Source organism: Pleurodeles waltl, chromosome 9, assembly GCF_031143425.1.
Source record: "Pleurodeles waltl isolate 20211129_DDA chromosome 9, aPleWal1.hap1.20221129, whole genome shotgun sequence".
In the NCBI taxonomy this organism is placed as follows: domain Eukaryota; kingdom Metazoa; phylum Chordata; class Amphibia; order Caudata; family Salamandridae; genus Pleurodeles; species Pleurodeles waltl.
The window spans coordinates 1,127,081,208-1,127,108,726 of NC_090448.1; the positions used below are offsets into that span (position 1 = coordinate 1,127,081,208).

The following is a 27,519-nucleotide window of genomic DNA, read 5'->3' on the forward strand; positions in this document are numbered from 1 at the left end:
GACCTGTCATTTCCCAAGCTTAAAATTGCCAGGTGGGAACATTCTCAACATATACACTGACAAAAAGCACAAGTAGAAAATCGAGAATTATACTCAAGTACTTGTTTCTTCACCAAGATGGAGATATCCATTTTAGTGACACACAAGTAACAGAACTGCAACGTCACTGGCAAATAAAAGTAGTGGACAGACTTAATGAAATGTTTACAGACATATATAGGAGAGACTTAAACACAAGTGCCCATTTAAATCACCACATTTTAAAATAATCAACCAAAGTGAAGGCACCCACACAGAAACAGATGAGGACTAAGAGTGGGCTGTTGCCCTGAGGGTTCAAAACCAACCCCGAGGATATGGGGAGTCATTCTTACCTCTTCTTATCAGGCTTATACCGGACGTGAGCTGAATGTCAGAGGACCATGACAACTCCCTGCTTCCTGGAAAGAGGGTGGTTTACAGGCACGTCTCATGACTGCCTGTGCCTTCTATAGCTCCAATTGCTAGTGCTCCCACCACAATCACTATCTCCTGGCACTAAAGACCTCCGCCTTCTGAAGCGCTACCAATTTGATCTTTATTCCCTGATATTAGTCTAGCTGCCGTGGCAGCAGCTAACTGGCTATGCACTTCCTCCGCCCCTTCCTTGTGTGGGAGGAGTCAAGGTATTCATGATCAATCTTCCACCCTGAGGTTCTGCTGCTTAAAGGTCAGCAGCAATGCCATGAATTGCAATTCTTGCAGGACCTCCATGACTTTGTATGAGAACTGTCAGCCATCTTTGGCAAGGGTAGGTACTTAAGTCATTCCCATTTCAAAACCCCTGACGGAAAAGGCATCAGCTCTAGTCTTCCCTTTTACTCCAGCCATATCTACATTTGTCACCCAGCTTGTCACAACATGCTGATCTGAGTATCTGAAATACAACAACAAAAATACAAAGAAAACAAAATTCTGTCAACTGCAAGATTTGCATGGCATCTATCAACAAAGTTGTAATTGTTCAGCTTTTTCGATGTGAGGCAGCAAACTGGGTGTACATATTGTACAGATTTCTAAGACTGTAAATCAAGACAAAATTTGCCATGCGATAAATCTGAATCTACTTTAGCAAATGAGCCCTCCTGATCAAGGCAGGAATAAATTATGACAGTGAAAAGTAATAGAAAGTAACACTTTTGATTAGATCCCCATCTTCAGAGGTTAGCAGCGATAATTGTATAATGTTCAATGTAAAAGATAACTCCACTTGTAACCAATATTCTAGAACTCATCCAAATCCCTTTAGCAAGTATGAACTCCCCTTGCAGTGGCCTGTATTGGCGCAGTCACCCATTTGTACTAACTTGTGTCATAATATGTTGTGTAGTTTGGTTACTTTCTAGTAGATGTGCTAAGGCTCTGCTTCTTCCACACCCTCAACAAACAAAAAATATTATATGGTTTGGCCATGAAAACAATGATGTTAAGGATTTGCTGGATGCAGTGGCACAAATAATAATAATATATTTTTTTTTTTTTACAACTACTTGGGACTTGATAACATTCATCAGATGTTGGAAAGTGTGTGGAAACCTGGCCAGCGCAGCTCTGAAGGCATCTCCTTTCCTGAAGTAGGGTCTCAATTAGCTCAGAATTTAAAAAATCCTGACTAACTGATATGGCAGATGTGTTTCGAGTTTGTATTGCTGCTGTGAAAAACCTACTACGACATTACTAGATTATTCAACATTTGCGACTGAAGGGAGTTGGGTCTGTTTTAAATGCCCTTCAGACAGTGCACTGCCAAAGCTCAGTGACAAATGTAAGACACATTAAGGACGTATGAGGCATTCACTAGCTTGTGAACAACCTACCTCGAATGCCAAAAATGACTGATGTGAAACCTGTGGCGGCGCTCTGAAAAGCAGCAGAAGGTGAGGCACTAAGATGTAGATTCCATGTTCCCAGGGATAAGTGATTCAGAGAAGAGAGCTCTGCAGCCGTGAAGCAACATAAAAGGAAGCTGACTCTCACTTAAGATTTTATGGAAGCCCTCAAATAAGTTGTCCTACCCAGTATGCTCCCGGCCTCACATAGTCCTCAATCAACTCAAGGGCCCTACTTTCGAGCCACTTCACTCCTGACCCCACCAGTTCCTCTCGTGGAAATGTGCTTTCCTTGTTGCCATTACATGTTTAAGGCATGTCAGCAAGCTTCAAACTCTTAGCTCAGAAGAACCTTTCTTCCAAGTACACAACAGAGCCGTCCTTAGGACTCACCCAAATTTCCTGCCTAAAGTTGTATTGCTCCACCACCTTTATTAGACCACTGAGCTTTGAGTGTTATACCCACAACCAGACTTCATGACAGAGATGGCCCTTCATACACTAGATGTCAAGCATGCCCTTCTATATTTCATTGACATGAAAGCCATTTCGCAAAACTCAACAACTGTTTGTTGCCTTCACTAAACTACACAAAGACCATGCTCTCACTAAAGCGGGCATTGAAGGATGGCTTGTCAAGTGCATTCAAGCTTGCTACACCAAAGCCAAAGTGAGCTTCTATGGCCTTCCTTGGCAGCATAACCTAGCTGACATATGTAAAGCAGCTACTTGGTCCACTCCCTACACATTCACCAAGCACTAGTGTGTGGATGTCTAAGGATAACAACAAGCAAAGGTTGGCCAGGCTGTTTTACATATGCCTTTTCAGTTTTCTGCAACATCCTCCGGTTAGCCACCACTTATGGAAAAAGTGCTTCACAGTCTATGGAGACCATGTGTATCTGCATCTACAAATACCACAAACCAACTATATTACTTACTCTGTACATTTGTTTGTGGCATGTAGTGCTTTAGATTCATACCTCCCTCCCTGGAAGCCTCTGGTTGTTGCAGATATCTCTTTTCTATATTGTATGAGCGTCATCTCCATCATCATCCTCACTGCCATGCAAAAACAATCTAACAATAGAGGGGATGGCAATAGGAGGAGTTACTATATCTCGTGACTTGAAAAGCAAGTTGATACATCCAAGCCCAACACTAGATTGCAGGAGTATGCAGGCCATGTGTATTAACAAATACACATGCCACTAACACTTTATTCATGCAAATTCGCTCATCTAGCCTACAATATTCAATTAAATAACAACCCATCTTACTCTTTAGCAAATTGTAGTACTCATAAGAAACAAACTGTCCTGTCAGATAGTACTACTACAAGTAAAATAACTCTTACCTTTGGGTTTTTTCCTTCTTTGGCCAACAATGCACGCAATCGCTCCTGAGAAGGCGGAGCAATGAAGATGATGTATGGCTTTAAGTCAGAATTGCGCAGGATCTTTAATGTCTGTTGGGGAAAGCATATTTCCAAAGTAAAAAAGTTTTCGGATTAGCAGAAAACAATTATAATGACATTTGAATGTGGAAGATCAACTTGTTACAGTATGACAGAGTTACGCTGAAGGCATATCCAAGTTTCAAAAAAGGTAATGATACCTCGGTATTTTGATCATCCCGGGGCTTTAAGCCACTTTACATGTTTACAGAGGTTTCCTTTGGAAATTTGCACTATACAATGAATGTGTTCTCAGGTATCCCATGCAGATACCTTTAACGGATAAACATATTTAGTGATGTAAGGCGGAAAGGAATGTTCCTTTAAAAGGAAAAATGCCATACTGTTTTTACATCACTAAAGAATAGATCCTTTGAAGATTGAAGCATAAGACACTGGAGAAGCATTAGAACATTGAATATTCAAACATTTGTAGTGATAAAATGGATCATCCTTGTTATGCGTGGAAACCTAATAGAGAGGGTTCAGCTCAAATGCATGAATGTCACTAACTCCTAGTCTTACAAAAGTAACTCTTAATAAGCAAATAGGAACGCTAAAATACATAACAAACCATACTTAGATTCCAAGAATACAGATGCCTAGTTATATATATTTTTTAACACAATTCCTTCTCCAAAATTATCAATCAGTAAAAAGAAGGAAAGCGGCTTCTACAAGCACATTACCCTACTTAGAAACATCACATTCAACATACCTTAATGGTGCCACACAAAAGACCTAACTTCAAAAGTACAAGCACCACTGATAACAATTCCTTCAATAGGAGTTATTTACAAGCAATAAACAAGGCTCCCTTTTTCTCCTTAAAACCCAAATAAGTAAACCAATTACAATTACACTTGGACCACTGCTTGCAATAATGGAGGAGGAGAAAAATAATTTTGAAATCTCAAACATTCACACAGCAGCTGTGCTTACAGGGCTGGATAGCTCCACCCAGCTGTTTAACAATAAATGGCTTCAAGGTGTATGCTAGCTAGACTAGAGCTTAGTGAAGGAGCCCACTCATGGAGCTTCCACCACTGCTCAGCAACCCCTCTTCCATCACTAACGTGACTAGCTTTGTAGGTCTTCTAAATGGTTCACTAACGAGATGGCATCCCTGGTCGGCTGGCAAGGTCCCACAAAGTAATGCTGGTATCCTTGCCTAATGCCTTAGGACTCTGCCCCACTAATTATCATAAGCTTTAGACACTAGACAAAAACACTTAATTTCTCCGGTCAGCAAGTAGCAATAAACGATTTAAGGTTGGGCAGAGATGTAGATACTCTATATTTGTACCTCTATCAAGGTCAGGCCAACTTCCCAACTCCTGGGAGTCATGCTTTAATTTTCCTGAAAGAGCACCCTTATAATTGCACCTTAAAGAAATAATTCTTCTCAAGACTTGCACCCTAATGAATCGTAAATGGCGAGGCTGTACAAGATAGACCAGACACAAGATGGCTCAGCATGATAAGCACTCATTGCAGACATAATATGATCTAAAGGTCACAAGTTCAAATCCCGACAAAACCAACTCAGCCTTTCTTAATATCAAGTTCAATAAATGGGCTACCAAGTACCACTAAATTAGGTATGAGCAGCTGGTATGCCATGACTATGATCAAGTATTATTATGAGATAGGCAGTGTGAGAGATGCCTCACACAGACCGCAACATGGCCAACATTCCAGGGAGCATCCTGATGACTGCAACCAAAGACAAAACAAAAGCTGTTACAGGTCCCATTCAAGACACCACAGAGCCTTGAAAAAGTGCTCGGCCCCACAGAGCCAAACACGTCAATTGTCTTGAAATAAGCAAAAAGAACAAGTTACTTACCTTCGGTAACAAATTATCTGGTAGAGACATATTCCAGTTGCAGATTCCTCACCTTATGAATAGAGAAGAAGGAAACATATGGATAAGACCCTTCAGGAATCTACCCACAATAGGAGATTTAAACAAAGAGGTTTGGTCTGGTAATCTCAAGAAAGCCGAGATGGCAGACAAGTAACCCTTGAGAGTGCCCTGATGGAGCCCTGCTGGGCTAGAGAAAGAACAAACAAAAGGACCTCAGAAAGAGGGGCAGAGAGAGAGTCGGCAGACTTGTCTGTACACCATGCCTCAAATTTGTTACATTGACAGGCGTATACCGCTTTGGTCTAGGGATGCCTGGCTCTTAAGATAACATAACAGACTTCGGGAAGAATGTCAAAAGCTATCAACTGCCGCAGCTCAATCTGCATGCAAGAAGGCAGAGACCCGTAAGGGCAGTCTGATCGGAGGATCGATGGCCATGCTCAATAGCTCGGGATACAAGACTCTTTGTGCCCAATCAGGTGCCACAAGGATTACTTGGGCCCAGTCGTTTTTGATCTTCTTGAGAACTCTCGGCAGAAGTGGTATTGGCGGAAAGGCATTCAGGAGGCTTGAGCTCCACTCGAAACGAAAAGCAAGGCTGAGCGAGTGCTGTCGTGAAAACTCCAAAGCACAACACTGCTGACGTTCATTCTCTACGAAGGCAAACAGATCTAACCAAGGCTCTCCCCACTGCTGAAAGAGACCTTGCACCACCTAAAGATGGAGACGCCATTCCTAATCGACAAGACACTGTCAGCTGAGTTTGCCTGCTCTGGGGTTCAGAGAGCCCACCAGATATTGAACCACCAGGGATATTCTCTGCTGTTCCAGCCATGTCCAGAGGCAGAGAGCCTCTTGACAAAGGATCCACAACCCCACCCCGCCCTGCTTGTTGCATTACCACATGGCGGTGGTGTTGTCTGTGAACACCTGCACCACTTTCCCTTTGAGAGAGGGAAGCAATGTTCTCAATGCCAGTCTGATCACACGGAGCTTCAAAAGACTGATGTGGAACCCGGACTACGCCGGAGACCAGACACCTTTGATCCCTGCCTCTCTCATGTGGCTGCCCTATCCCAGCAGTGGTGCATCTGTCACTACTGATAGATCTGGTTGTGGAAGGAAGAGGGCACTGCCTGTGACCCAATCGCATTTCAGTAGCCACCACTACAGGTCTTGCACACTTCCCTCTGAGATCACAACTGTGTGAGAGATTCCCATGATGCTGCACCCCCTAGAACTTCAGGTCCCACTGAAGAGCCCGCATAGGTCATCATATGAAATATCAGTACCATAACCTGAATATCCTTTACTCGCCGCTCGGGATGATAGGCCCAAACCTGCACTTTGTCCAGAACAGCTCAGATGAAAGGGAGCATCTGAGAGGATGTCAGGTGTGACTTTTGCAGCAAATGCAGGAGGTCTGCTGCAGTCTAGAGGTGGGAAGAGGACAGCCTGGGGCGAGCCTGCCTTCAACAGCCAGTCATCGAGGTAGGGGAAGACTGGAACCCATGACCTGTGCAGATGAGCTGCAACCACCGCCATCACATTGGTGAACATCTGAGGGGCACTGGTGAGGCCAAAGGGGAGCACAGTGAACTGAAAGTGCTTGTGGCCCACCTTGAACCGCAGGCAACGTCTGTGGGCCAGCAGGACAAGGATGTTAAAATAGGAGTCCTGCAAATCCAACGCTACCATCCAGTCTCCTTTGTTGTAAGTCAGTAGCGATTAGATTAAGCATTAGCAGAAGACATCTTGTATTTAGCAACTATTGTGAACATTTCACGGAATGCATTTTGAATTCATGGCAGCCATTTTCTCTGCCACATGCTGCCATGTGCTCTGACCTACCTTTCTGTTAACTACTCTTGAAAATCTGTCTAGTGACAAGCTATATTTAGCATCTCCCATTTTTGCACATGCCCAGTAAGATCTGCAGCTGTTAGTAATCAGTAACAGACAGTAATGTGTCAACTAGTCCTTGAAAACAGTTAGCCCCTCCTACCTGTCGACTGTGCATTTCCATATGACCTTATATGTATACAAGTCTTGCTTCTATAATTGTACCACCTTCTTTTAGCCCCTGCGTGGGTATAAAAGGACCATGCTCTCTTAGTTCAGTGTGCTACTTCAAACATTACTGAAGGGTGCTGTTTGAACTGTAGTACCACCTCATGAGGTTTAATAAACTGTCTTTTATTTCAGTTTCTGTGCCAACTTCTTCCTATATGGTCTGAGGACTTTGTGCAGAGAAGGGCGAACCCTTTGCACTAGTAGGCCTTGCTGAGGCTTACTTTGACACCTTGGTCCAGGGCAGATAAAAGCTGAGCCAGGGTGGGCATTTGAAACTTAACCTTCCTGAGGAAGAGAGTGTGGGAAGGAAGGTCTAGGATAGGGCGGAGGCTTGTCCTTTTGGGTACCAGAAAGTAGCAGGAATTACAACTGTAGGAAAAGGTCATCCTTCTGGCATAGTTGCCTCCCACTTTTTACCTGATGTCAGTGTGTTTGGACTGTAGTTCACTGAAAACCTGCTAACCAGGACCCCAGTGACTGTGCTCTCTCCCCTAAATTTAGTTGTTGGTTACTTTTCACACCCACAATTGGCATACTGGTGCACCCATATAATGATCCTGTATTTGGTACCTAGGTATCAAGGGGTATTGGTACATCAGGGGTCCTCTCTACGGGCTGCAACATGTATTTTGCCACCAATAGGAGCCCATGCAAACTGTGACTGCAGGTCGGTCATTGCAGCCTACGTGAAAAGGCGCATGAACCCTTTCACTGCCAAACCTAACCACTGCACTTAGACATTACAAGTCACCCCCTCTAGTAGGCCCTTCAGCCCAAGGACAGGGTGCATGTCTCTAAGTGTGAGGATCCCCCTGCATCAGCAGGGTGCCCCTACAGACCCCAGGCCGATTCCTGGACTCTGTAAGGCCATCTTAACGTATGTTGTGGAAACAAGTGGTCCAAATACATAATGGCTACTCTGAACCTAGGAATGTTTGGTGTCAAACAAAACATGTTGGAGTCATGCAACTACACCGATTTCAGTGTTAGATGCATGATACCATTTACTCTGGGTGTTCCCTAGGGTAATCCCCCAGTTCTGCAGGTGCAGCCTTATGGGGTCCAGCTGCCAGCCCACGCTGCTGTTGACCCCAGACACCATCCTGCCCTCCTCCTGGTGAGCCAGACTCAGGCCGGAGGAGCAGAACAAAGGATTTCCTGCTAGGGAGAGGTGTGACCACCTCTCCCTGCGTGTTAGGTGTCTAAGGGGTGGGGTAGGGTGGCCTCTGAGTGCCACCAGATTGCTTTGAAAGGCAAATTTGGTGCCATCCTTGCATAATCTGGTTTGCACTAGTTCAGGAACCCCCCGTTCCCGCTCTAGCACAAAACTACACAAAAGACAGGGGTGTGACCACCCCTTGTCCAGCTCCGCCCCTAGGGAAGTGCCCAGAGCTCTGCCAGGTGGGCACTTGATTCTGCCATCTTGAAAATAAGATGTGCAGAGGCAACTGAGAGCATCTGGTTGGTTAGGGCAGGTAGATGACATCCCTCACCCCCTCTGATAGGTGGGTCACTGGAAAGAGTGACCAACCCCCTTTTAAAGTTATTTAAGAGCTCCCTCGTGGGTGGGTCCTCAGATTCGTCAAGCAAGACTGTTCAAAGAATTCTCTGCAAGACATCTTCTGCCCCAGGCCTCTGGAACTGCTGCGGTTCTTCGTTGGAACTGAACAAGTCTGCTTCTGGTGAGAAGGCTCCCATTGCAACACTGAATTCTGCAACATCCCTTGGAGTGAAGGAGTCACTCCCCTGCATCCGCAGACACTTCAAGACAATGCTGACAGGTTGGTGGGGCCTTCTGTCCCTGGACAGCTGAAGATCCTGCTTTTGCAGGTGATGAGACTGTGGCCTCCTCTGGGTCCTGCTTGCCTTCGTTCCAACTTGGGGAATGTGGGTCAGCACTCCAGGAGATCTTCAGGCACCGTGAAGCCCCAACCTTCAGCAATCTGCAATCCGAAGATCAGTCTCTGTCCTGCAACTCTTGCATCGTGGGACTTCTGTTTTATCATGCTGGTCAGGCCACCTTGTGGGCTCCTCTTGTCCATCCACTGTGGGTCACTCCTGGGGGCTCCACTGACTTCTGTTGGCCTTCCTGTCTGCTGCGGTCCATCCCTGACTGTCCTTCATGGGTAGAGTCTCCTGGACCTTGTTGGTCCCCAAAACTTTGCAAACTTCGCGTCTGACACTGTTTGCATTTGCCAGTGCTTGTTGGTGACCTGGCAGGTCACTAACCCACCTGCAATCTGTCGACGGTTGAGGGACAGCTCGCAAGTGGCTCCTGGGATCCTCTTCCACTCCTGGACCCGGCAGTTGGGCTTCTTCCACTGACTTGCAGGAACTTCATCTTCAGGAGGGTGGGCATTACCACCTGCAACACCTGGGCATCTCTGAGGGTGCTGGACTCAGTCACCTTCATTTACAGGTCCTGCACGTCCAGAATCCATCCCCGGGTTCCACCTGCCTAGACCACAGGTCGTGACAGCAGCTGGACAATACGAGGCACCCACAGTCTTCAGAGAGTCCCTTCTTCCCTCTGCATCCAGGTCCCTGGTGTAGGTATTCCTGTTTTCTGGGTATCCTGTGGGAGGGGCACTCTACATTCATCCTGTTGCCTGCTGGTTTCCTCTGGGTCCACTAGGAAGGTTCTGAATTCCACAAACTCCAACCACTATTCTCTGTGTTTGTCTATGGGACAATTGAGTGGGTAACTAACTTACTCCTGGTTGCTGAGGTCACTTACTGTACTTACCTCTGGTGTTCCTAACTGCCCCCAGGCAACCACCACACTTACCTTGGCTGGAGACCATCTTTCACATTCCACTTTTTTACTATATGGTTTGGCCCTCCATTAGGGTTCTGCATACTTCTACACTATTTCTGCTGGTAATTATATGTGTATATTGTATGTAATATATCCAAAGGGAGCTATACCAATGGCAGTTTAGTAGTAGTGCTGTAATAAAGTATCCTTTATTTTTGCAACACCTGTGTGGTTCTTGCTTGTGACTAATTTATTGTCTGACTGCTGTGGTATACCAAATGCTTTACATTCCTCTTGGTTAAACTTTAGCTGCTCTCCCTAGCTACCCCTCGAGAGCTTCTGGACACCTATTAACTATCACTAACGGTTGCCTGGACTCAGTATATAGTGCCACACCAAAGGTGTACACCATAAACTGAGCCAGCCTCCTACAACAACCACAACCTACTTCTGGCACAGGAACCCTCTCCATGGCTCCCTTGGCAAAGAGAGCCATAACGTCCCAATGGAGAAGTGCCAAATGATCCACTGTCATGCGATTGTAGAATGGTGGCATGGATGAAGGAGAAGTCTTGAAGGAGAGGGAGTAGCCCCTTCGGACTGTTTGCAAAACCCACCTGTCTGACATGATGGTGTAGCAGTGGAACATGTGATGGCAAATTCTTCAGACTGGCCCCTGGTGGGGAAGCGTCAGACTAGGAAGGTTTGGAGGCTGCAGCTGAAGGGGGGGGGGGGGGGAGGGGGGGGGGAGAGGGGAATTGGACTGGCTAGATCGCTGGCTTCCTTTTCCACGTGGCTGCTGGATCCCACACCCCTGGCTACGCAGAGGCTGGGCAGCATGCGCAGCACAGTGGCTGGCAGGGAATGGATGTGGCTGGGCACCGTTTCCGTAGCCATGAAAGAGGTGAAAAGAAGGGGGAGGTCAAAGGCCAGCTGCGAGGCCTAGGGACGGGCCGTAGCCCAAGACTTCTTTAAGTGCTTGAGCGCAGAGTCTGCTTTGTCTCCGAAGATACGTGTACCATAAAATGGCATGTACATAAGGGTGGATTGGACAACTCCTGAAAAGCCAGATGTCCTTAACCAGGGGTGGCGCCTCAAGGCCACCGCTGAAGCAACCGATCTGCCTAGAGAGATGGTTGTATCCAGCCCACATCGGATTGTGAACTTAGCAGTGTCTCTCCTGTCAGCAACAGCTTGGGAGAGAATGGCCTGGGCCTCTTCCGGGACCTGTAGCAGCACTTGACAACTGTGTCCCATAAAGTATCGATATAACGGCCCAAAAGGTATGCAGTGTTCAAGGACCTCGATGCCAGGCTGGAGGAAGAAAACGGCCTCTTCCCAAGATGATCCAGCCTCTTGTATTCCCTATCTGTGGATGTGGAAGGAAATGCGCCATGGGATGCGGAGGCTTGGATAACCAAGCTCTCAGGGGTAGGGTGTTGGTTCAAGAATTCCGGGTTGTTAGGTGCAGACCACTGGAAGAGGGCTATTGTCCTGTTCACATGAGCCACTGTGCTGGGTTTGGATCAGGTCCCAAGAAGGACATCAGTGAGGGCTTCATTGAAGGGCGAAAGTGGTTTGGATATGGAAGCCCCAGGACCAAGACCTTGGCCGCTCTCCGCTCCACCATGGAATAAGATGCTCCCTCCTCTATAGCCACAGTAGTAGGAGAAAGCATACCAGTATCAGGGGAGGTGTCAAGACCACAGGCTTCAACCAGTTCTTGGGCCCAGTCTATAGGGTCATCAAGCTGGTATTCTAAAGGGTCCAGCGATCCCCACCATACTCTCACTGAACTCGTACCCATAAGAATAAGGGTCAGGATCTAACCTAGGGAGCAAGGTCCCCGTTGACGTTGGAATTGGGAATCGATACCGACCGTGGGCCCAAGCAGCGTCAGGAGCCGCTACGTCTGAACAGTCGTCTGGGAAGGCTTTGCGAGCGGCCTCCGGACCTTCCTCTCGACCGAGAGCGACGCAGAGCTTAGTGCTGGGCCGCAAGAAACTTTAGGGACCGCTCCCTCCAAATCACCCAGATAGGAGTCACAGGGCTTGAAGTCCGCCTTCCGTGACAACAACCTCAACACACCAGGAAGTCGAAAAACATAGACAAAAGTCAAAAAGTCCAATCGAAAAGCACATGTAGGGGTGGCTCTTTTCAGATCTGCGCATAGGTTGGCACGGAAATAAAAAGAACTCTGGATCCAGACTGACATCAGCGTGCCGGGGTGGTGCCTATAAACGACCCATACAAAAACAACAGATGATGGACGGAATGCAGAACAAATCAAACATTCACCCCCAGTCACAGCTATGGGATTAATCCATCAGTTTTTTTGCTTGCCATGCCATTCCAGTTTGAACCCAGCCATATGCAAATCAGTCTTGACCCTGTTCCCCATAGGAACAGTCCAGCCCGAACTGCCAGGCCAGGTCCTCCCTGGACCAGAAACAAGCATCCTGGGACCAGTTTCAGGGTATCACCCTTCATCAGCCAAGCTAGCTTGAATCTGGTGGCATAGCAAGCATGGGACCCACGTCTGGGCATACCCTTCCCACTTGGGGGTGACAAAAGCAAAAAACAACAAATGATGGACGGAATGCAGAACAAATCAAACATTCACCCCAGTCACAGATCTGGGTTTAATCCATCAGTTTTTGGCTTGCCATGCCATTCCAGTTTAAACCCAGCCATATGCAAATCAGTCTTGCCCCTCTTGCCCAGGGGAACAGTCCAGCCGACCCACAACTCAACTCACTGTCAGGGCAGTGCACCTTCCTGAGGGAGGGGGTGTTAGCTCCTCCACCCAGGAAGGGCATTGTTTTACAAACCAGAGAGATAGGGCCCCTCCTCCAAGGTTTGTAAATTGGCTGCCTGGAGGTGGCATTCTGGATAGAACAAGTCAGCAACCATCCCAGGATAGTTAGCTTTTACAAGGGGTGCCTCTAAAGTGACTCCATGGTACATTTAGGGATAAATCCAGTACAGGCACCAGTTTGGATGTATCATTCTGAGTTGTTTGATACCGAACAACCCATGGTTCAGAGTGGCCATCATGTAGCTGGGAAACTTGTGTTGACCAGTGTCCAGCACCTGTATTAAAATGGCTGTTCTGTTCACTCACTATGTCCCAGGTTTGGCAAGGACACAGTGGGGGCACATTGCTCATGCAGCTATGCCCTCACTAACAGTATGAAGCACCCTGCCTTAGGGCTGTAAGGCCTGCCAGAGGAGTGTCTTACCCATAGTACACGTAGCGTATGGTGGACAGGGCACACAGGCAGTGCACCGTGTTGAGTTTGTGTTTCAGGTTTGCACCAGGACACTCAGCCTGCAATGGCAGTGCTTGGTGCATCTGGATGCATGGCCCTATAGGGTGGCACAATGGGTGCTGCTGCCCTCAGGGGCCTATGCATATAGTACCCCATGCCCTGGGCACATATGTACCCATTTACTAGGGATTTATAGTGGTAGTTAAGGGTGTATCCAGTTGTGCCAGTGCATCATGACAGTTTTAGGGAAAGAGCTCTGGCCTAGGGAACCTGGTTAGCAGGGACCCTGGGCACTACAACTTCTAGGCTACATCAGGCAAAACATGGGGGCTAACCAAAAAGAGGTATTTTCTCCCAATAACCCCCCCCCCCATCCCAAATGAAAGAGGATGAAATTACCCTTTATCCAGTGAGTCTTCATCATCTAAGTGGAAGAACCTGGAAAGCCATCTGCATTGGCATGGGCAGTCCCAGGTCTGTGTTCCACTTGGAAGTCCATCCCCTGCAGGGAAATGGACCACCTAAGTAGTTTGGGGTTTACACCCTTCACCTGTTGCAGCCATCTGAGAGGCCTGTGGTCAGTCTGAAGTACGAAGTGAGAGCCAAACGGGTATGGTCTCGGCTGCTTCACGGTCCAAACCACAGCAAAGGCTTCCCCCTCTATGGCATTCCAGTGGTGTTCCCTATGAAGTAGTTTCTTACTTATAAAAGCAGCTGGCTGGTCATGTCCATCATCATTTTTCTGGGAAAGGACCACTCCTATCCCCATTTCAGAAGCATCTGTTTGGACTATGAATGGCCTGGAGTAGTCTGGTGCTTGTAGAACTGGAGCAGAGCAGATAGCTTTCTTCAGAGTGTCAAAGGCCTTTTGACAACTCACTCTCCAGTTAACTTTTTTAGGCATTTTCTTGGAGGTTAGTTCTGTGAGGGGGCAGCTATAGTGCCATAATCCTTCACAAATCTCCTATAGGACCCAGTCAAGCCAAGGAATACCCTGACTTGTGTCTGGGTTGTGGGAGCTTCCCAAGTCAGAATAGTCTGAATCATGGGTTGGAGGGATTGGCCTCCACCAACTAGGTGGCCCAAGTAAAAAACTTTCCTCTGCCCTATCTGGCACTTACTGGCCTTGATAGTGAGACCTGCCTTTTGCAGAGCCTGAAGGATCTTCCCTAGGTGGATCAGGTGATCCTGCCATGTGGAACTATAGAGGGCTATGTCATCTAAGTAAGCTGCACTAAAAGTTTCAAGTCCAGCAAGGACTTGGTTCACCAACCTCTGGAAGGTGGCAGGTGCATTCTTTATTCCAAAGGGCATAACAGTGAACTGATAATGCCCTCTAGGAGTAGAAAATGCTGACCTCTCTTTTGCTCCTGGGGTCAGGCCAATCTGCCAGTAGCCAAATGTTAAATCAAATGTACTCCGATATTTGGCTGCCTCTAACTTGTCTATGATCTCATCAGCTCTTGAAATTGGGTGTGCATCTGTTTTGTCACAGAGTTGAGGCCCCTGTAGTCCACACAGAACCTCGTTTCCTTTTTCTCTCTGTTAGAGTGAGGCTTGGGGACTAAAACTAAATGGGTTAGGCCAGGGACTCTCAGAGTTCAATGACACCCAAATCCAGCATCTTTTTAACTTCTGCTTCTACACTCTCTCCCTGACATGGTCTGACTGTCTGTAAATCTTGTCCTTGACAGGTAAACTGTCACCAGTGTCCACATCATGGGTACACAAGCTTGTCTTTCCTGGAGTCAGAGAGAACAGTACAGCATTCTGCTTGATGGCTTGCCTGCAATCAGTTTGATGTCGTTCTGTGAGGGTGTCTGATAAGACCACTCCATCCACAGAACCATCCTGTGGGTTGCTGGAGCGGATATCAGGGAGAGGCTCACTCTCCTCTTCCTGCCCCTCATCTGTAACCATGAGCATGGTCACATCAGCTCTGTCATAAAAGTGTTTTAGGCAGTTGACATGGATTATTCTTTTTGGATTCTTGCAACTGCCCAGATCAACTAAATAAGTGACCTCCCCTTTTCTCTCAAGTATGGGATAGGGCCCAGACCATTTGTCCTAGAGGGCCCTTGGAGCAGCAGGCTCCAACACCCAAACTTTCTGCCCTGGTTGGAACTCCCCCATAGCAGTTTTCTGGTCATACCAGAGCTTTTGAAGCTCCTGGATGGCCTGAAGATTTTTGCTAGCTTTCTCTATGTACTCAGCCATTCTTGAACGTAGGCGAAACGCATAGTCCACAACATCTTGCTTGGGCTCTTTGAGGGGTTTCTCCCAGCCTTTCCTAACAAGACTTAGTAGTCCCCTAAGAGGGTGCCCAAACAAAAGTTCAAATGGACAAAACCCTACTTCCTTTTGTGGCACTTCCCTGTAGGCAAACAGCAGGCAAGGAAGCAGGACATCCCATCTCCTGAGCTTCTCAGGGAGTCTTCCAATCATGCATTTTAGGGCCTGGTTAAATCTTTCAACCAGCCCATTGGTTTGTGGATGGTATGGGGTGGTAAACTTATAGGTCACCCCACATTCCTGCTACATGTGTTTCAAGTATGCAGACATGAAGTTTGACCTTCTGTCTGATACTAACTCCTTAGGGAACCCTACTATGGTGAAGATACCCAGAAGGGCTTTGGCAACTGCAGGTACAGTAATGGTTCTAAGGGATATAGCCTCAGAATGCCTAGTGGCATGATCCACTACCACTAATATATATCTGTGTCCTGATGCAGTTTGAGGGTCAAGGGGGGCAACAATGTCAACCCCCTACCCTTTCAAAGGGTACCCAACCAATGGAACTGGCACTTTATGTGCCAACCTGCTTAGTCACTGGCCTGGCAGGTGGGGGCGGGACTGACAAAAGTTCCTCACTTTTTGGGACATTCCTGGCCAATAAAAGTGGTTAACTAACCTACTCAAAGTCTTGTTTTGGCCCAGATGCCCTGCTAGGGGGATGTCATGGGCTAGAGTGAGGAGGAATTATCTTAACTTCTGAGGAACTACCATCCTCCTGGTTGCACCAGACTTGAGGTCACTGGCCTCGGTATACAGGAGCCTCTCCTCCCAATAGACCATGTGGGCACCACTAACATTTCCTAGCTCCTCCTGTGGCGCTTGCTGTCCCAGGCCTTCAAGAATGGGGCAGGTCCTCTGCCCCTGACACACATCTTCCCTGGAGGGTCCCCCTGGGCCCAGGAGCTCTGGGTGGTAAGGCCCAAGGTCCTCAGGCTCAGTTCCCTCCAAGGTAGATGATGATTCCTCCTGAGAAGAGGTGAACTGTCTTTGCATATGTTTTGAAGCTGGTCCCCCAGTCTTCTTGCCTTTTCTCTTGGGAGGCTGGTCCACTATTTCAGGATCCAGCTCTCCTTTTTCCTTCCGAAGTTTGCTTAGTGCCCTTGTCTTGACACATGCCAACTCAGGGATCCCATGCATTGTTGCATGGGTCTTCAGTTCTACTTCACACCAGGTCATTTCCAAGCAGGCAATCTACAGGGATGGATGAGGACACAACCACTTCTTTTTGCCCTAATACACCCCCCCCCCCAATCAAAGGTTACCATAGCCATGGGATGGAACTTTGTCTCATTGACAGCATTGGTGACAGGATATGACTTCCCTACCAGGAACTGATTTGAGTAGACCAAGTGTTGTTACCAAGGTAACACTATCTCCTGTGTCCCTCAGTGCTTCTACTTTCTCCCAATTAATCAGATAGTGCTGACTGTATTTTTGCATATTACCTGGCCAGGCATCACAGGATAGTTCTACCCCACCCTCAGTGACTAATGTTGCCTCTGTGGGTACATTGACATGGTCAGGTCACACTTCTGACCCCATCTGTAGATTGCCAACTGCATTTATTGCATTTTGACTAGAGGCATTATTTTTGTTCTAACAGACGGTCTTCCGTTTGGTGCCCTTTAGTCTTGCAGTTTTGGCACCAAGCCTTCCTAGGGTCAAAGTGTCACCCTTTGTACCACCCTTGGACTGTTAGGAGTCTCTGGGCCCAGAGCAGGTTTTTGGGTGCCTTGAGAAGACTCTTTGTTGTTTTTTGTGTTGGCTCCCATCTTGCCCTGGGGGTGGGGGGCTTTTTGGCCTCTTTCTTTTGGTCTCGCCCACCAGTGGTAGTCATGGTCACCCTTGTTTTGACCAATGGTCTGCCTTCCTCCCCAATTCTTGAGGGGAAAGTGGACCCAGGTCTACCAGATGTTGATGCAGCTTTTCATTAAAACAATTACTTAGCACATGCTCTTTGATGAATAAGTTACCATCATACTTGTGTACCTTGTTTCCAGCTAACCAAGTACCCAGCATCTGGAGTGCAGGCAGGACCCAGCATCTTTACTGAATAGTCCACAAAATCTACCCAGGTCTAGCTCTGGGTTTTTCGAGCCTCCCTGAACTTTATTCTGTACTCTTCAGTTGTAAATCCAAAGTCCTCAATCAGGGTACCCTTCATGAGGTCATACGATTTAGAATCTGCCTTATTCAGTGGTAGGAGCCTATCCCTGCACTTTCCTGAGAATACCTCCCACATCAGCGTGCCCCAGTGTTTCTTTTTAATTTCTCACCTAATGCAGACTTTCAAAGGCAGAAAAACATTTTACTATATCATCCCCTTCAGTGAAGGGAGGGAACACTCATTTTGGGAGTTTAATATTGAAAGATTTCTCACTCAACACTTGTATGCTGCCACCAGAGATGGGCCCTAGGCCCAACTCTTTTCTCTGTTTTTCTATTTCCAAGAGCTGACTCTCTAAGGCCAGTCTCTTGGTCAACCTGGCAATGTCCAGGTCTGTTTCTGTGGGTGCTCTAGAGTTTCTGTTGGAAGAGTATCTACCCTCATACCCATTTTCCACAGGATCTTCATTCACCACAAATGCATCATCATCCTCTATCTCATCTGGGGGATTATCTTGTTTATGCTGGGCCACCAGAAACCTAGGTTTCTCTGCTTTGGGGCTCTTTCCAGTATTAAGTTTGTACAGTCTGCAGAGTCTCCTTAATTGGTCAAAGCTATATGCCTTGTAAGGTTCCACGTCAAGTTTCTGGTTTCTGGTCTCTGGTCCCTGTATCAGACATGTTTATTTTACTACAGTTGGGAATGTGTTTAACAATTTTGAATCCCCTTTTTGGATAGGCCAACTAAAGTAAGGACTGTTAAAACTTTTTGCTAGAGTTGTAGGGACCTAACCAGGGCCCTAACAATTTTATTTTAAAAATTTGCAAAAAATGTTTAGACAATTACAAAATCAAAAATAATTAACTAAAGGCAATTTGGAGAGAGATCCGTGTGCTCACAAAATTGACAACATGGTATCAGTAAAAGCAAAGTCTTTATCCCACCGCTGATCCACCAAATGTAGGAGGCTGACCCTCTATGTAGTATGCAAAACTAGACACACGGTGCAGGGGGTCCAGGCAACCACACGTTGGTTTCCAGATGTACAATCTAGATCACCTAATGCTCTAATTTTGGAGGTAGCTTGGTCGAGCAGTTAGGCCAATCTTGGAGAAGTGCAAAGCATTTGTTGTACTCACATTGTTGTACATACGTTGTACTTCTATTTATTTATAGTTTCTTTAGAAAATATGTATTGCTACTATGTCATAACAATAAAATACACACACACTCTTTAAACCTGTTTGACTAAGTATTTTTTTACCCGTGGTTCTAATTATGTATTGTATGTGCATATGTGTGTGTATTCATATGTGTGTGTGTGTGTGTGTATATATATATATATATATATATATATATATATGTATGTATGTGTATATGTTGTTTCTGTGCTTGGCATGTTCGTGGATCATTGCATGGCTCCTGGGTGGGTTGTTATACTAGATATCTATGAATTCCTGCTCTCATCTTATCACACTTATCTACTCATCACTCTTATATCATGTCTCTATCAAACTATCCTCCATTCTCACTCCGACTCATCCCAAATCCCTTCTACCACTTTCATCTCCTAAATATTTCTGCCTAAGCTCTTCCCTCCGCTTCCACATCTAACTCACCAAACCTCACTCTACTACTGTGACCTCCCACACAACCCCCACTAAATTCTCCTGCATTTATCTCACCCTGCTACTATGCTCTCCCTAACCCTGCCACATACTCTTCCCCCTCCGCCCCCCTTTACTCATCCCAAGCCTTTGGGTTGAGTAAATGAAGGATATACTCCCAATTAACACTTCTGGATTTCTTTCCTCCTCCACCACTCCATTACTCCAGTCATTCTAACTAACAAACTCTCATATCCGCGGCTCAAATTAACTCATAATAATACTAAAACTGTACTCATTATTTAACGATACTAATCCATCACTAATTCTTGTTGGGTTCCAGAGTAGCGTGCTACTCATCGAAAAGCGCTTCGACGCCTCGTCAGGGGTAGTAAGCGCTATATAAATACGATTACAATACAATACAATACAATATCCGGCGAACAAGATGCCAACGACAGACGCAGAGTTGACCGATGCCATATGACGGCATGCGGGGTTACTGCTTTAAGAAAAATCTCCAGATCAAGACCGATGCCTGGGGGAAATTCTAAGGTAAGGAATCTGCTACTAGAAGTCTCTATCAGATTGTAATAACAAACACTGGACCAGAAGAGTACAAACATGTATAAAACACTTTGTAAATAATAATAAATAAATCTCCTCTCCCGTGTTTCTTATTTTTACTTAATGCCTGAACCTCACAACAAATATGGCATGCTTTATTATGCATTTATGTCATATCTAACCTATTCTACCACTTGCGCTGCCTAATGATTGTATAAAACATTTGAAAGATTTAATAGATTATTTCTTTAGGCTAATCCCTAAAATGACACAGGCGTTAGTATTATTACCACTGAAATTCAATTACTCTAGTTGCGGGGAAGCCTTGCTGTTTCTTTTGAAATTGCTTGTCCGGGAGGACTTAAAATAAGAAAACACCGAGTTAATTTTTAAAGAGGTCCAAATGCCAGAGTTCGATTTAATCTTTTATCTTAGTGGCATGTCTGAGGTTCTTTTTTCAAATTGAGCTGTACGAAAATACACGGTAGCTTCACAGGCCATTTTGCTTTGTATTTTAAGTCATGTAGAGAAGTCTTAGCAAGCTGGTTGTGCAGTGTCCTATGCAAAGTGAATAGTCGTTTTTGAAGTAGCCACACATTTAATTGATTATGTTTGTCTCAGACACCACCCACCTGCTCCATTCCCTCCATGCTGTTCGGAAAAGCGCACCATCATCTGGAGCTAACAAGTAACCAGATGGTAGTGGGAGATCTTGAAAGCTATTACTGCGGAACTTACAATTTACTTCCTTTTAGTATGCACAGAAAATGACTGACTTCTCCTAGGTACTGTACAATATAATTTCCAACTTTTTAAATCAGTAAAAATATATCAATTTGCAAAGAAAACATTGTCTGAAACTCTGATAGTTTAATTGTCTGATATTACTGATTGGAGATCTAGACTCTTCAGTCTCCTGCGCCCAACCTCAAACTATGCTTGCTAGAAACAAAGCCTAGGTCACACAGTTCAAACTTTTACACTGGAAAGCACATTGTTACTGCATTCTCTGAAACAAACTAATTTAACAAAAAACACTAAACAACGCAAGAATAGAGTGCCAAAAGCTAGTTGTTTAAACCTGGTGCCCTGTGATGACAAACAGGGTGTTGCATCCCCAACTTTACCTAAGTTCACTTTCATTCCTCACTGCACACTATTTACCTTGAGCTGGATCTCTAGACTTCGGGCCTGATTTGATCTTGACAGTATTACTGCCAGTCCGCTGCAGGCGGTGGACCAGAGCATGCTGTTGAGTAGACTGTGCACCGACAGTCGTATTTAGATGTATTGCGGCTGAGCCACTCAGTCTCCATCACTGAGTGCTCTTCCAAGCTGTTAGGCTGACCAGATCTACTTATTACAGTCCTGCAAGCAATGTACTGGTGGCAAATTGCTGACAGAGGGAGGCCATCGCAGGACCCAATGGACATCGTTCAATGGCAGTGTCAATGAAGAGAGGTTAAGTGTAGGAAGTTGGCTCTGTGTGCACACTATCTCTCACTTTGAGATAGTATATAGAGTCCAGGGATTCCCCTTAGAGGTTGATAGTGGCAAAATTAGAGAATACTAATGCTCTATTTCGTGGTAGTGTGGTCAAGCTGCAGGCTTATCAGAGGGTAGTGTTAAGCATTTGTTGTACACACACAGGCAATAAATGCAAAAACACACACTCAAAGACATAACACCACGCCAATAGGTTTTTATATAGAAAAATATTCTTAAATTATTTTAGAACCACAAGATTCAGAATTCAAGTATGTACATAAACTGTAAGGCACTTGTCAAAGGTAACTATGGAACTTTGAATTAAAACAGTAATGTACACAGTTTTGTCACAAACAGGCACACAAAATACACTCACAGGGGCAGCTGGGTGCAGTGTGTGAAGTAGGTGTCGGGTTTTAGGTTTAAATCAATGGAGAGACCCGGGGGTCACTCTAGCGAGGTAAACCAGGCACAGGGGGGCTTCTCGGGCCAGCCACCGACTGGGCAAGGATGAGGGCCACCTGCTGGTCACTTCTGCACCGGTAGTTGGTTTCTCTCGGGCCTGGGGGCTGTGAGTGCAGTGCTTCATCCAGGCGTCGGGTTCTTTGTTATCAGGCAGTCGGGGTCAGGGGGAGCCTCTGGATTCTCTCTGCAAGTGTCGCTGTGGGGTTGCAGGGACGTCATCTCAGGGTGTCCACGTTGTTTGGAGTCGCCTGGGGAGGTCCTCTCTGCAGTGTTGGTTTCTCTGGACACAAGCCAGGGGCGTCAGGTGCAGAGTGTTGGGGACTCATGCTTCCGGAGTGAGGCTGGAGTCCCTTTAAAGATGGTTGTTTCGTTGTTGTTTGAACAGAGCTGCTGTCCTCATGAGTTTCTTGGTCCTGTGAGTTTTAGGGCAGTCCTCTGAGTCGGCAGAGGTCGCTGGTCCCGCTTGATGCGTCGCTGTTGCAGGTTCTTTGAGTCTGGAGACAGGCCGATAGGGCTGGGGCAAAGTCAGTTGTTGTCTCAGTCGTCTCTGCAGGGCTTTCAGGTCAGCAGTCCTTATTTCAGGTTGTCAGGAATCTGTTTTCCTGGGTTCAGGGTCGCCCCCCTAAATACTCAATTTAAGGGTGTGTTTAAGGCTGGAGGGCAGTAGCCAATGGCTACTGTCCCTGAGGGTGGCTACACCCTCCTTGTGCGTCCTCCCTGTGGGGAGGGGGGCACATCCTTAATCCTATTGGGGGAATCCTCCAAAGCAAGATGGAGGATTTCCTAAGGCAGGGGTCACCTCAGCTCAGGACACCTTGGGGGCTGTCCTGGCTGAAGGGTGACTCCTCCTTGTTTTTCTCATTATCTCCTCGGAGCTTGCCGTCAAAAGTGGGTGCTGTGTCCGGGGGGGCGGGCATATCCACCAGCTGGAGTGCCCTGGGGTGCTGTAACACCAGGCTTGAGCTTTGGAGGCTCACCACCAGGTGTTACAGTTCCTGCAGGGGGAGGTGTGAAGCACCTCCACCCAGTACAGGCTTTGTTCCTGGTCACAGAGTGCACAAGGGCACTCACCCCATGTGGCCAGAAACTCATCTGGATGTGGCAGGCTGGCAGAACTGGTCAGCCTAGCACTAGTAGTTGGGCTGGTATACAGGGGCCATCTCTAAAATGGCCTCTGTGTACATGTCTCAATAAATCCAACCCTGGCATCAGTGTGGATTTATTATGCTGAGAAGTTTGATACCAAACTTCCCAGTATTCAGTGTAGCCATAATGGAACTGTAGAGTTTGTGTCTGACAAACTCCCAGACCATATACTCTTTATGGCTACCCTGCACTTACAATGTCTAAGAATTGTCTTAGACACTGTAGGGGCATAGTGCTCATGCAGCTATGCCCTCACCTAGTGCACCCTGCCTTAGGGCTGTAAGGCCTGCTAGTCGGGTGACTTACCTATGCCACAGGCAGTTCGTTGTGGGTATGACACTCTGAGGGGAGTGCCATGTCGACTTAGTCATTTTCTCCCCACCAGCAAAAACAAGCTGTGAGGCAGTGTGTATGTGCTGAGTGAGGGGTCCCCAGGGTGGCATAATACATGCTGCATGCCTTAGAGACCTTCCCTGGCCAGAGGGCCCTTGGTACCAGGGGTACCATGTACAAGGGACTTATCTGTGTGCCAGGGCTGTGCCAATTGTGGGAACAAAGGTAAAGTTTAGGGAAAGAACACTGGTGCTGAGGCCTGGTTAGCAGGGTCCCAGCACATTTTCAATCATAACTAGCATCAATAAAAGGCAAAACGTTAGGGGGTAACCATGCCAACAGTGGCATTTTCCTACAGTAAGTGTCTCTCACACACACACACACACACACACACACACACACACACACACAGTACCTTAGCCATATGTGCCCCCAGCCACTACGCACCACATCACATACCCACAATTATCCAATGCCATTCCACCACAATACGTTCATGCCGAAAACACATTGCTATACATCCATGACCCAACATACACACACTGACACTTCATCCACACACAACACAACCACAACAACTAACACAACTACACTCATCTACACACATTCTCACAAAAGCACCGAAAAAAACTCACCTGAATGTTACACAGAGCAACACAACACACAACCAAACATACCCAACATCAGACCCATATGCAAGTGGCACACAATAAGACACAACCACATCACCCACTCCAGCTCCCTCCACCTCAACCAGCCAACCCAATCACACACACAGACACATGCACACTGACTCCCATACGTAACTGGAAGCACAACATCACAGGTACAGAGCCCCCTTGCCATGTGCGCACACAGACACAGTTGACAAGTGTGAATGCTATGTCATTGTAGTGTCAGCATTCATTTGACAATGAATACCGACACCAAAAATACATCTGTGTATGATGGGCCTTGTACCAGTGTGCCCTCATCCATGTCCGACAATTCAATTGTTCCCCCAACAAATGCATGTCTAAATAATTTTAAAAAAATTACTGTGATATGTATATGACTGTAGGGTGTCCGAGCTCAAGTGCGGTGACCACACAACGCAGACTGGCAAAGCGGATTTCCTTCCTTCGACCCTGCCACTGAGGGGAGTGGAATTGTGTGTTCTCTGTGGTCCAGTGACAGCAGCAACGGAAGATCTTATCCAGTCATGTCCAGTCGAAAACAGGAGTGGAATTGGGAAAAGGATAGGTGTGGAGGTAGCTCCGCCACAGTTGGCTTGGCTGGAAGGCACATCCAAATCTGCTTGGCGGGAAGGGTGGCTGGAGTCCCACCGTCAGCCACTTTCTCTGATGGCGCCGTCAACACGATTGGGAAGTTCTGGCGTAGTCAGGACTGGCACAGGTTATCAGCTATGAAACAGCAAACATCTAAATCAGGCAGGAGGACCACCTAGTAGGCGGACGGGTTTTCCGTTGAAAAATCCACTGCGAGGCCGTGGTCACCAAGATCTAAACCAGGCCCTTTGTCTTGTGGGTTCTCAGTTTCTTCTGCTTTCTGCAGCACCAGGTGCAGCAATTGTGGAAGGCTGGCACCAGTCCCTAAAGGATGCTGACTGGTGGGCACCTTAATTACAACCTAGTTTAAAGCATAATGTTACTTGCACCAATGATGCTTTCTCATTTGCGTAACAAAAACACAGGGTAAAATAAATTCCAAATTTATTTGAAGCATGGAACTATACTGCATATACTGAGAGACACAAGGCAACCCAGTGAAAGATCACTGCTCACCAGAAGTGGCTGGCTGCAGATAAGTAGTGAATAAAGGAATAAGGCATGAAGGAGGTATGTGTCACATGGGAGTGTTCGGTCTTGGATCACAACTTTCATAAATCTGAATACTTATAAATCCTGTGGTGGGCACCCATGGACAAAGGCACAAGAAGGACTTAAGAAGAAGCCACCTTTAACAAGAAGAATCAATACAACTGTTAAAAGCATCCTTTACTGAAGTAAAATTCTGTGTTTTTTTCTGGCTTACACATTAATCACAGGCAAGTGTTGGCCGAGGTGTAACAAAGCAAGCAGGGCAGTCTTTAAATGGTTATTTGTACAGACTTTGATTCTGCTTGCTGATGTCTACTGAACGGGTACAGATCAGGGAAAACTAGTTCTAAAGCTAACACTTGTCTGGTATTTGATTAATGTAGTAGTTCTCAACTATAACCTATTATTATATAGAGTCTAAATGAGACAGCTCAATGACTTAATATTGCCATTCATGCGGGATCTGTAATATGCTTCCTTTTTACCAGAAGGGTAAAACTAATTTAACACTCTAATGATTTACTATGAAAATTATAGCGTTTCGCACAAACATGTTTCCCAACTGTGACAATTTAATTACAAAAAATGCACTTGTTAACCCATTCTTGCCGCAAAGAGCACTTTGGGGTCCATACCATATGTCTGGACATCGGTATTATTTCAACATGGAGGGTGTATCAAACGCTATCCTATTTTAACAGCAGAGCGCTTTCATATAATATTTGGAAGTAATCAACTAGGTTTGAAAAAAAACTTAAAGAAAGGAAAAGTCATTTGCACCTAAGTACATGCCATCCAGAAACTGGGTAGAGTGTCAAAGAATGCAACCATATTGCATCTATTTAACTGGCGCTTTCTATTACTTCAAGGAAGACTCAGTGGAGAGAAGAGCTACCAGATGCACCAAAAACAGACACCCAGATGAGACTGCACTGGAGCCTGACCCACCATCAGGGCATTCTTGGGTCTGAGCACAGGGTCTCACCCTAGGTCTAACTACATTATTCTAAATGACACTGATCTCTTAAAATGCATCCTCTTGGCTCACAGGTGAAGTACTAACCTGTTCCACTGGTCGATAGTAGGAACTAGGACAGAGCTTACTTTTTGTTTTACAACCACCATAAGTGTGGGAGTTCAATATACATGGCCATCACTTAAATCAATACGCAACTAGAGTGCAAGGTCAATGAAACCAACCCAGAGGGCATTTTTGGTGCAAAGTATACAGAAGATTAAAAAAACACATCACAGCTGAGGCCATTAAGAAAATCAAAAGCTGGCGAACCAAGCACATGGCTCACGGCTATCCTTGATAATCTGCTGATAAGAAGTTTCCTTTTCACAGGCAATTCAAAAGACCAGAAGTGAAAGTTTGGTTGAAGGGGACTTTCAGTTAGAAGGAGTGACTTGTCCAAGGTGACGCCATGTGGTGTGACTTTATTAAGGGATGGTTCTGTCACTGAGATAAGACAGTACATGACAGATACTTGGAAGCACTGAGGTAGAGGAGAAAAATGAAATGTGGTTGTGGTGGAGAGAGTTTATGAAGCTCACGGTCATTCAGTTCTATATATTATCAAGGCAGCGGCTCAACTTTAAGACAACACCCACATTTGGTACTTTATTACAGAGTTTAGTGACTGCATACTGATGGACACCTGTGGCTGTGCTACCTGACTTGAATAAAAAGCAGTAAATACTTGTGGGGTGGACAAAGAGGAAGTATTTAATGGACTACACTCTATAGAACCACTGACAATACATGTTTATCTGACACTGCATCTTCTCTGGGGCAACAATACTTGTAAAGAGCAAAAAGATATCCATGATATCCAGCCTTGCAGATTTACGCCAAAACTGGGCTCACCAAGGTGCCAATGTCACAGCAATGCCTCTAAAGGACTACCAAAACACTGCCAGTTATTGGTCTAGGAGATTTTTAATGTGCATACTTTATATATGCCTTATACAGACTATAAGCCAACTAGCTTACATCTAGGTTACATTAAAGTCTTAGATATACTATGGCTTTAACTTTGTGTTCATATTCACCAGACTCATCTGCTCAAATGAGCTGCCCTGGGGACATTGCCTAGTGAGTAGCAGTAGTTTACCCGAAACCTCAGAAATCTGTTGCCTCTTTTAAACGAGGATGTGGAAGCATGAATCGTTAAAATCTAGTGAGAAATGTAGGCCCCTTCCTATAGAAATGTACAATTGCTGCAAGGGAGACCATTATAATGGCATCCAAAACTAGGTATGGATCTTATGCCCTTGAGCTTTGCAGATCCAGAAAATACCATGAGTGACTGATGTGGTTTCTCTCCGATATACAAATGTAATCCACTGTGGCATGTTTAGGAGTGTTACAGGTGACATGGGATTCTGAAG

At 46.0% G+C, this 27,519-nt stretch overlaps 1 protein-coding gene across 1 annotated transcript in view; it reads right to left on the bottom strand.

Annotated features, from left to right (window-relative positions):
- Positions 1-27,519, bottom strand: part of PALS1 (protein associated with LIN7 1, MAGUK p55 family member) — a 342,210-nt gene that overhangs the window by 25,417 nt on the left and 289,274 nt on the right. Inside the window, exon 13 of the mRNA XM_069208880.1 lies at positions 3,226-3,336. Within this exon, the coding sequence (XP_069064981.1) occupies positions 3,226-3,336 (111 nt within the window). The remainder of the gene's footprint in view (positions 1-3,225; positions 3,337-27,519) is intronic.